The sequence below is a fragment of the Microtus oregoni genome, unplaced genomic scaffold, assembly GCF_018167655.1.
Source record: "Microtus oregoni isolate MIOR12 unplaced genomic scaffold, Mior012 000121F_ref0000216, whole genome shotgun sequence".
Taxonomy (NCBI): domain Eukaryota; kingdom Metazoa; phylum Chordata; class Mammalia; order Rodentia; family Cricetidae; genus Microtus; species Microtus oregoni.
The window spans coordinates 2,147,101-2,158,098 of NW_024544753.1; the positions used below are offsets into that span (position 1 = coordinate 2,147,101).

Here is a 10,998-nt window from a genome sequence, read left to right on the forward strand (position 1 = left end):
CCTAATTTTGACTCACCTGACCATGCTCAATTCTTTTTGAATCATTTTTAGTATCTCTTAATTTCATTCTTTATTTCATATTCTATCATTCAACATCAAGGAGGGCCCTTACTACCTCATGCCTACACTACAAGAAAGCCTTACTTACATCATCCATTAGGCTACTGCAAGGTTCATCTTCTTAACACTACTTTGAACATATCACTCCCCATTCAAAACACTTTAAATGGCCCCTACATATTTAATGGTCCTTCACTCAAGGTCCTTCACTTTGGCTTCCAATCTACCTTTATAATCCCCAGAAATTCCCATTAACAAATCATTTCACTTCAACCTATTATGTTTTATTCATAGTCCTCCCAACCCTACTACCTCCCCACCCCCCAACATATTTCACATTCAGGGGTCGCAAACTTGCTAAATCAGGCCATGTGAGCAAACCTATACCATTTAAGCTAGCTAAACGTGATGGTAAACATCTACCATGGGCTCACAGAGGTTGATAGTTACTCAAATCTTGTTCATTTGCCATGCAAAATTACTACTGGCTCAGGTTTACTAGATCTTCAACATTTTAAGTAGTAGCTTGAATTCTAGATTTTTATGAAAACTTTTACAGGAGATTATAAGTTCAAATCGTTCTAAAACAATGCACAAAGTCAAAGAAAGCACAACCATCGGCCTTCTCCAGCACATAGGCTGTTTGCGACCTCTGCTTAATGGTTCCCTCCTACAACCCATTACCTTTTCCATCTTTTGCTACAAAGTGCCATCCCTTCTTCCTTTCAAAGGTAATTCTAAAATCCAAACTAATTCCCACCTCCTCCAAAAGTTCTCCTTGCCTGACAAAAATCCCACTTACCATAAGCTGAACTCATTCAAACATTTATTAAGCAACTACTCTCTGCCAGGCACTAAAAACCTCAAGAAGGAATAATTTAAGATTTTACCATGAATATTTTTCACAATCTAACAATTTCATTCTATATAATTTATGTGCTAGTCAACTGAGTCACATTGAAATATTTCCTGTGTCTATCCCCAAGCTGTTACCTAAACCAACTGCTATCTACTTTTTTTTGCTATCTACTTTTATACAATTTCATAATATATAGACAAAAACCATTCATGATAATGTACATCATACAGATTGTAAAGTCAAACAGACTTTAGTTTATATGACAGTGCTACCTCTGTATGTCTTTGCGCAAGTCATGAAAGCTTTTAGAATTAGCTTCCACTTCTGGGAAAAGGAAGGAAGGAACATAGTACTGACCTCCCAGGATTGCTATGAGGATTCAAAGAGCTATATACATAAAAGTGCCTGGCACATAGTAGATGCACAAACTACTTCCCCTTTACCCTTTACTTCCCCCTCCTTGAAAAAGAAATCATATCTTACATGTCTTTGTATTTCCAACAGAGTCTACGAGAGAGTAGGTGCTCAAACTGCTATTAATTTGAAGACTATGTATACGGTCTAGTACTAAAAAAAAAATGGAAAAAAGTGCTACTGAGAAAGGGAAAGACAATAACAAAAGCAGTGACAGGATTCAATGACTTAATATGGGGCATATGGGATAGAAATCAGGTTTCTACTCCCATAGCACAGAGTGCACGTTTTAGTCCTTACTTTCTGCAGCATGACACTGTTGACTACTCACTTCTCCTCAAAAATAATTCTCTTCTCTTGGTCTCTGGCATCACATCTACAAACTCTGTGGAAGATCCTCCCTCATGGACTCTTATTCTTCTTTCTGTCCCTTAAATGTTAGGGTTCTTTGGGACTCTAACAGTGGCCACCTTCTCATCAAAACATTTTTCCCCAAGACAAGATAACTGTCATATAATATTACTTTATCATCTGGACACTAACTAGGTAACACCAGTACTGATTTCTCAATGTGTTCTGTCTGTACTATAAGCATTCCAAATGGAATCTATTAAATGTAATTCAGCTCTCCTTTCAGTTGGCTCCACCTTGGTGAATGTAACCAGCCGCCTAGTCGAAAACCTCTCATCCTTCAAGTCTTCTTTTCCCTTATAATTCTCTTCAAGTTCCCCAGAAAGTTCTGTTGACTCTGTCACCAAGCATATCCCCCAACATTCTAGCTTTGTACCATATCGACTACCACTACCCTAGTCCAAATCAAGCCCCTGCCATTTCTCAAAGTTTTTTAAAATTATAGAAATTACTTCTCACGGTTCCAAAATCTTGAAAATTCTGAGATCCAGCCACCAGTTCAGTGAAAACTAGCACTCTGGCTTACAGATGGTACCTTTTTCTACTCTTCCATCACTCTAAACTTCCATCCACATTACACATATAGTAATTCCTCCAAATTGCTGAGTTTTATACCATTCTTTAAAAAGACCATGTCTGTGCATGCATAATTGTATGCACTGAGCAGAGGGTCAGAATGGTAATCTGAGAAGCACTAATGGTGGTTGTCTCTAGGAAAGTGGCTTGACAATAAAGAACAAAGTAGACTTTTTATATTTAAATAACACTTGAAGCTTTCACAAGTATTTTGAATTAAAACTGTAGCTCTGATCATGTTACTTTTTATTGTTTAAAATTCTTTCATAGGTTGACTATCTTATATGTCAAGCTTGGCTTATACGACATTTTACATATAAATCCCATTTCCTGCTTCCGGATTAAATGTTATATTACTGTGTGTCCCTATGGTTCTTTATAACTTTCCTGCTCTGTTATCATGAGAGCAACTGAAAAGAATAAAGAACGGAGCGTTGGGGAATCACTTACACTTACGGGGCAGAAAGAAGAAAACATTATGATAAAGATTATCATTTTTAAAAAGCAGGGAAGGTTGTTTAAAGATAAAGGAAGAAAATCAGGGCAATAAAGCATTAAATAAAAAGCCAAGAGAAAAGAATTTTGAGAATTTAGAAAATCTTGGAGCCGTCAACAGTGTTTGATATTAAAATACTTCATCATCATTTTAGTGGCAAATTTACCATCCCAACAAATAATTTTAACATCTGCCTAGTGAATTAATTACATCATGGTTTCTTCTTTATTTCAAATTTCAAAATGCAGGAGGCTTTAAATTTAACAAAATAAAACAACATATTTTAGGAATGAAAAATCAGAAAAACACTAACACATTTAAGTCAAACAACATTGTAAAAGTAGTACTCTTTTTACTACCTTTATAGAAAAAAAATAACAAATAAAAAGCAATGCACTATATAAACCGAACTTGTCTATATATTTAGCAACAAACACAGATCTGTCTTCATTAGTGACAAACCAGTTTTTGATGATATGCTAAAACATTAATACTAATATTTTTCATTATATTTATACTCTCTTTAAGGAAATTCAGGAAATATTAACCAACCAATATACTACTTTACATATTCTTAGGAGCAAGTGCCCTATCCTACTAACAGTCTGGCAAGAGACACTGCTAGGTATATACTTGTTGAATAAATAGCCTATTCTAATGAACAGGATTATATAATGGGCAACATTATGCTTATAATGCTGCTGAATTATATCAACATTATTTTCAGCAGTTTCAATAGTTTTGAAAATCTTGCTATGAAACTATACGTTGGATTCAGTGTCATAAACCAACTGTTGATTAGTTAGAAACGGAAATCAGTGGTACTAAGAAAAGATGTTTCAACAAAATGTGTAGGATTTAAAATAAGAAGAAAATGTCTTCTAGGAATTGAGTAGTGGAAATATAAACAGGCTGTGTCATAATAAAGAGAAGAGCAGAGACTAATATCCCGTCTGACACTTAATACCAGAATGTGATTAATTTTTAAGTTATACTTTCATTACCTGTTAGAATAAAGGTAATATGAAAACTAAAGTAAATGAGAGCAAGAACAAAAGTCATAGTACTTCAATAAGCATCTCTACTCTACTAAAAACACACAGATAGGAGGCCTATCTATTTAATATGGAAGACAAAGTTTGAATGTATCAAATCAAGACACAGGAAAACATTTGGACGAGTATACTTTTTAGAGGGTAGAAATCAGCTCTACAAGTGTTACAAGCCATAGGAAACTATCTGGACCATCATTTTTACAGTAACTGAGATACTTATCAATAAAACTGTATATAACTATGAAGGATAAGAACCACATCAAGTGAGAGAATAAGTAGTTACAATGAAAATATGAAGTCCTTTTTTATTATGCATAAGAAAACTAATCCAATGGCTTGGATTCTAAATTAAACATGAGCCATTTAATATAAGGATTCACTACTAAGTTCAAATGATGAACTGTGCAAAAACCAAACGATGTGTACGCTTGAATAAGATATATGCAAATACGAATTGGGGCTTTTATTACAATTCTGTAAAATGAAGGGTGTTTCAAAACAAGAAGGTAGAGTTTCACCATACTGACAGCAAAGGAATGCCCCAAATAAGAGATGTAGTAGGCCTGCCTTGCTCTGATAAAACCACATTTGCATTCATGTCATATAAGAAAAATAGTGACAAGTTTGAACAAGTCCTTAAAAACATTCAAAATTATGTCAAATGAGGAACCAGAGATGTTTTAAAGTAAGGATAACAAAATTTCGGAGGCAGGGAATGAATAAGATAAATTGAGATATTCTGTGTTCTCAAATACGTGTAGAGAACAGAATAGAAAAAAAAAAGTAGACTTGGAACTCTATCTAGGAAACAGCTTTCTTTTCTTTCTTTCTTTCCTTCCTTCCTTCCTTCTTTCTTTCTTTTTTCATTTTTTATGACATGGTTTCTCTTTAGCTTTGGTGCCTGTGCTGGAACTAGCTCTGTAGACCAGGCTGGCCTCGAATTGACAGAGATCTGCCTGCCTCTGCCTTCCGAGTGCTGGGATTAAATGTGTTGCACTACCACCGCCCAGCGGAAACAGCTTTCTAATCACCAAGTTTCTGCTCAAATTATAGAAGTCTACACTATACACCAACCTCAAACAGAAATAAAGTTCCTTTTTCTTTATATCTCAGAGTCTGGAGCATAATGTGCTTAAAAGATGTTTGTTATTCTTAAAATCAGATTGGGACACCTTATAGAACAATGCTAACGTCGCTAAACAAACTAAAGATGCTAGAAACCCAGACTGAAATCTCTGAAGTCTAGGAAGAGTGATGCCTTCCTCAGCCAGAAGCCAAGAACAAAGCAGACTTCAGAAATGTTTAGACGCTTCAGAATGAAATAGCAATCTGATTCAGTATAAGGTACTCACAGGATTCTTGATTCATTGTTCTGCTAGCCCAGAAGTCTATACTAATAGTCTAGTCACAAAGTGCTATTAAGAAGTTATTTCCCAACTCAGAGTAGATGTTCCAAAGAGAAGCTATAGGTGTGTAAAGAAAGAGAAATGGCAGAGTATAGAACTCCTTACCATTCCCAAGTTTTTCCTTTAATAAGGACAAGGACCAACTTTTGCATTAAAAACATCTTCAGTTTTACTGCATGCTAGCTAATGCCTATAATGTTCCTCTTTGTATAAAAAGTTACAAACAAACATTCTCCCCACAAAATAAGCAGGCAAAGGGTCCCTATTCTTGCCTAAGAAACAGCAGGATACACAAAAAGTTAGCTAAGAACATCCCATTTTGCAAGCAACCTAGAAAAGAGAGCAGCTCCCAAGGATAGTGAGAAAAAATAACCAGAATTAGGCCACGCATTCTGAAGAGAAATGCAAAAGGGGAAAGCATGCTCCAAAGCAAATTCATCAACCTGTGCATTCCGAAGCTGCTGCAATCAAGTGTGTTATGCAGATTATTAATAGCCAAGGTCACCTTGCTTTACAATAAGATGAAACATCTTACTTGTTGCACCAAGGCGACGTGTGTCTCTGGCAATATAATGGGCAAAGATAATAGACCTCATGCTGGTCTTACCAGATCCACTTTTACCCATTAACAGCACCTAAAGACAAAGGAAAAATGTTAGTAATCTAGTGCAAATCTAGTGTAAAGGGATCCATTTGTCCTCTGTAGCTGGCATTTTACTGAAGTGTAAGTACCAATGACCAGTATGGACACCTGTAATTAGTTCAACTCTTCCCCCAAATAACAATCCAAATGCCAAGCACTTACCTGCTACCAGGGGCACATCATTTTAGCAATACAATGTCAATGAGTTTGTTATTATGCATAATATTTTTTAAACATTTATTTCTATTATTCTAATTTTGCATATGTGTGTGGAAGGTATGTGCACAAGAATGAATGCAAGCACCTGCAGATATCAGAGATGTGAGGTCCCCTAGGAGCTGCAATGACAGGCAGTTTTAAGGCCACCTGAAGGGGTTGCTGGGAATCAAACTCAGGTAGGTCCTCAGGAAGAGCAGTATATGCTCTTAACCACTGAGCCATCTGTGCAGTTCCTTGTTATTATACATAATATTTATTTAGAACAATGTTAGAAAAATGCCATCTTGCTGGAGAGATGTTTCAGCAGTTAAGAGCACTGAGTGCTCTTCCACAGGACCTAGGTTCAATTCCCAGGACCTACATGGCAGCTAACAACTGTTACTACAGTTCCAGGGGATCTGACACCCTCCCACAGACAACAGAAAAATAAATAATGCACATAAAAATAAATCTTGAAAGAGCAAATAATTAAGATAATTTAAAAAAAGAAAACTATCATCTTAATAGGAAACTAACCCTATTCTCCGATAATTCAAGGTTGTACATACATTGACCCAACTAGCAGCTTTCAGAGTAACTGAGAAGCTCCTCCTACTTCTCTGTTCAAGATCAGTTCTTTTTATTCCAGCCCATGATCTCATCCCTTTCGCATCTTTCTATAACTTTTTTTCAATCAGTTTTTTGTCTTTTCTTTTTAGCTTTCCTATGTCCTACAAAATTGGGCACTTAAAATTACACACAAGGTCATTCTTGGTTTAGCTTATCTTCTTCTGTCTTCACCTCCTGATTCTCCTAGCCCAGAACTGTTAGTATCCAGTCACATTTAACTGAATGGCAAATAGTCTCTTTGTTTCCAGCCCTCTAGGGAGTCCTGACTATGTCTGTATTCACTCTGTATTCTCTACCATCCTTTAGTCTTCTTTCAACTAAGTCCCACTTCAACACTTGCTTTAACAATCATCTCAGGAATTTTCTCTGGAGCTGGGGATGTGCCTCAGTACTAGGGTATTTACCTCCTACAAGTGAAACCCTGGGTTCAATCCCCAGCATCCTCCCCATAGTTTCTCTGACCCAAATGCCTTAGGCCAGTGGTTCTCAACGTGTGGGGTGTGAACCCCACAGGTTGTTTGAATGACTCTTTCACAGAGGTTGCCTAAGACCATTGGAAAACACAGTTATTTATGTAGTGATTCACAACAATAGCAAAATTAGTTTTGAAGTAGCAACAAAAATAATTTTAGGGTTGGGGCTCACCACAACATGAGGAACTGTATCAAAGGGTCAAGGCATTAAGAAGGCTGAGAACCACAGCCGTAGGCTGACTTAGGTATCTTGCCTGCCCTCTAGTGGTCTTACTATATCATTGCAGACCATAAAGCTCTGCAGTCCCTTGTTTTGGGAACTCTTCTCAGGAGTTCAAACTCTTGAAGGACAGAGGGAGTCTCTTGGTATCTTTTGTGCCCTTTTTTTTTTATCTTCAGTGCCTAATATGTAACAAAAGCTTGAAGTATTTTCATCAAAAAATGAACAAGCCATTAAAACTAAAATGCAATGACAACTGTCTGAAAGCAAGACCTGATACACATCTTTCTTGTGTTAGGATTTAACCTGCGAATAATGCCACATATTCTTGCACTAAATGACTTTCAAATAGACAAGATCTCCCGGGTAAACTGGGGTGGGGGTGGGTAGAGGGGAACTGTAGGGAGATGAGAACATCAGGGACCAGGATGGTCCAGTTGGGGGAAGGATGGAGAGGGAGAGCAATGAGAGCAATATTTTGATAGAGGGAGAATTATGGGGTTAGAGAGAACCCTGGGGCTAGGGAAACTGCCAGGAAACCACAAGGATGATCCCAGTTAAGACTCCTAGCAATAGTGGAGTGGGTACCTAAACTGGCCTTCCCCTGTGATCAGATTGAGGACTACCCTAATTGTTATCATAGAACCTTCATCTAGTAACTGATGGAAGCAGAAGTAGAGATCCACAGCCAAGCACTGGGCTGAGCTCCCAGGAGTCCAGTGGAAGAGAGGGAGAAGGGTTAAATGAGCAGGGAGCAGGGGGTCGAGATCACAATGGGGAAGCCCACAGAGACTGCTAACACTCCGGACAGAAAGCTGGGAAGCCTGTATGGGACCAAACTAGGCCCTCTGAATGTGGGTAACTGTTGTGTGGCTTGGTTTTCCTGTGGGGCCTGTGGCAGTGGGACCAGGATTTATCCCTGGAACATGAACTGACTTTTTGGTGGGTTACCATGCTCAGTCTTGATACAGGGGGGAGGGGCCTGGTCCTTGGTGTGCCAGGCTTTGTTGACTCACCACAGGAGGCCTTACCCTTTCTGTGGAGTGAATGGAGAGTGGGGGAGGAGGAGAGGAGGAGGGGAGGGAGGAGAAACTGTGGTTGGTGTGCAGACTAAATAAAAAAATTTTAAAAAGACTTTCAAAGAGTCCTTCTAAACATAAAAATGATGAAATACAATTCTCATAACCGTCTCATTTTCAAATGAAAGGGATACCTAGTCTCTACCTTCAGTCCCAATATATTTTATTGAAATGTCTGATTACAAGGAACATTAATGAAATATAAGGAACATTAATGAAAATGGATTTATTCAATCCAACAATTTATAGCTTTACCTCCCTAAGAAAATGTAACTGCTTAGCCAGTCTAAAATTAGTATGGAAGTTTTCCCGTCCTTTGCAAAACAATGTAATTGAAAACAATAACTATATATTTCTGAGGGTACAAACTGATTTTTTAATGCATGTACACTGTAGAATGTTTAAATCAAATAAAGTTTTACCCTTTTTCTCTTTTCGCAGTTTTTTGAGATTTTCAATTGTTTCTAATTTTTGCTCCTAATCATGTAGAGATTTCTGGCATTTTTAGGCTGCTTGTTGATAGCAACTTCAGACACTTCATCAAAAACATCTTCCTAGCAAACTTAAGGCACAGAATTAAATTTTAGATGAAGTCAGGCTAAAAGTATTAGGCCTTTTCATGAAAAGGCAAGGATAATTATATTTGAGCTCTACAGGGAGTTTACTCATGTAAAGTTCCTAATAGTCTTGGGAGGGTTATGACCCCTTCACAGATGGCACGAAATCTCACAAAGGTCAAGAAATTTGCTTCAGAGCTACAGTCTTAGGGATAATAACTAAGTCCCAATAAAAGTGCAAAGCAAAGAACATTCAATTCCAGCTAGCAAAACACATGGAACATTTGATTTGTGTTAAAGAATCAATGTGCACGCAGAGGGCTGTGTAATAGTTGTATATGGCTTGACTCCATGACTCCATAATTTTAGACAAAGGGAATCTGGCAGTAAATAAAGGGATGAGAGTCCAAAAGACCATATAAGTTATTGCCATAGTTCAGGAAAAGACAGATTTCCTGGACTGGGACTTCTTACCTTTTTCTTCATGTTTCTAATCCTAATGTACCTAACACATCTTACCTTTTTCTTCATGGCTGCGTTTGGCATTGCCCACCTGTAGATATAAACCAAAAGACAGTGTTTCCATGATCTAATTGCCTTAGAAATTTGTTTAAAAAAAAGGCAAGTAAACGGAGAGAAGCAGAAGAATACTGTTTAAAACAGCTAAGTACGCAGGAGACCTCGTTTCATTAGTATTCATTTTTCTAAATTATAAAACTGGGTCTATGTTCCCTGCTTCCTTCGTTAGCTCAGGAGATGCTTCCTGGGAAGACATATTTAGAAATAAAAACAATTTAAATTCAAGATCTGGTATTTGTCATAAAACTAACACAATACGCTGTGCACTTCTAGAAGTCAAACAATATTTTTAATTTGAATACTATATTTTTAATTTAGCTCATTTTCAAAACTGGAAGCATCTTTGAACCTTCGATCGTCCTTCCAAGCTACATTTCATTCATTAAAGGCACCAAGTACACATAATGCAGCTCGCAAACAGGCATATCAAACTATACGTCATTGGTCAGTAAAGGTCCTCTCCCCCTTTTTATCACTAACGAGGTGATATCTATCACCAAATCACCTTTGTAGAAAACGCAAAACAACTCAGAACTGCCTCAATTAGAGCACTACGCAGAAACCAGGAATCTCAGCTTCAGGCAAAGGGCTGTTTCAGGTCTCCGTTTTTCTCTATCATCAAGGGCATGATATCAATCAACCATGCGGGTAAATTACAGCAATTTATCCCTGGAGCTTAGGGGTTGTTGCCATTCGCAATACTCTTTCCAATTAGCACACCCTCCCTCCTAGGTACAACATAATATACCCTTCACCCACCCAAGCGATTCTTCCGGTTCCCCGAGTGGAGGCTCCACTCTTGGGCCTAGATTCTCTTTCTCCGTCTTTTTCTCGGAGTCAGATTCTTCCATCGCGCAACAAGTCCTTCACAGAGCCTTCTAAATGCGCAGTACTCTTGTCTTCCGACTCACCTCCTCAACTGCCTCTGCTCACTGCCCGTGGCCCTGCTCTAGCCCTGCCTCTGCCTTTGTCCACTGGGGGGCCGCGTTTCCCACAGTTACCCTTACCGCCCTGAACTTAGTCTCCTGCACGGCCGAGCAGGCCAGCCCAAAGGGACCAGCAACTCGTGGAGTGCGAAGAAGAGATGGAGGGGAGGGAGGGCAAGGTGGCTGAGGAGTTGGTCCCGAGTTGGGGCCTCACTCCCCAAGGGCTCCAGACCCAAAGGGAACTTGGTCCGCCTCAGAGCAGCCTGCTAAGGCTGAGCTAACGGAATGAGCTGACCCTAGCTGCAGAAGCAAAGTGGTCACCGCCTGGGGGCTCTTCCCAAGCTCGCCACCAGTGAGAATCCGCCTGAGGCCGCCTTGACTTCTGCACCCGCCCTTCAGGAGCGCAGAAGCCTCAG

The 10,998-nt window shown here is 38.7% G+C and overlaps 1 protein-coding gene across 2 annotated transcripts in view; it reads right to left on the minus strand.

Annotated features, from left to right (window-relative positions):
- The window catches only part of LOC121444376 (ras-related GTP-binding protein B-like), a 32,990-nt gene extending 22,483 nt beyond the window's left edge, over nucleotides 1–10,507 (minus strand). Inside the window, exons 1-4 of one of the 2 annotated variants that reach the window (XM_041646191.1) lie at nucleotides 10,416–10,507; nucleotides 9,597–9,630; nucleotides 5,885–5,912; nucleotides 1,403–1,486 (exon numbers count right to left, since the gene is read on the minus strand). In XM_041646191.1, the coding sequence (XP_041502125.1) occupies nucleotides 1,403–1,486; nucleotides 5,885–5,912; nucleotides 9,597–9,630; nucleotides 10,416–10,507 (238 nt within the window). Of the gene's footprint in view, nucleotides 1–1,402; nucleotides 1,487–5,812; nucleotides 5,913–9,596; nucleotides 9,631–10,415 lie in introns of both variants that reach the window. The other variant, XM_041646190.1, reaches the window with a different exon arrangement.
- Nucleotides 10,508–10,998: the final 491 nt, after the last annotated feature.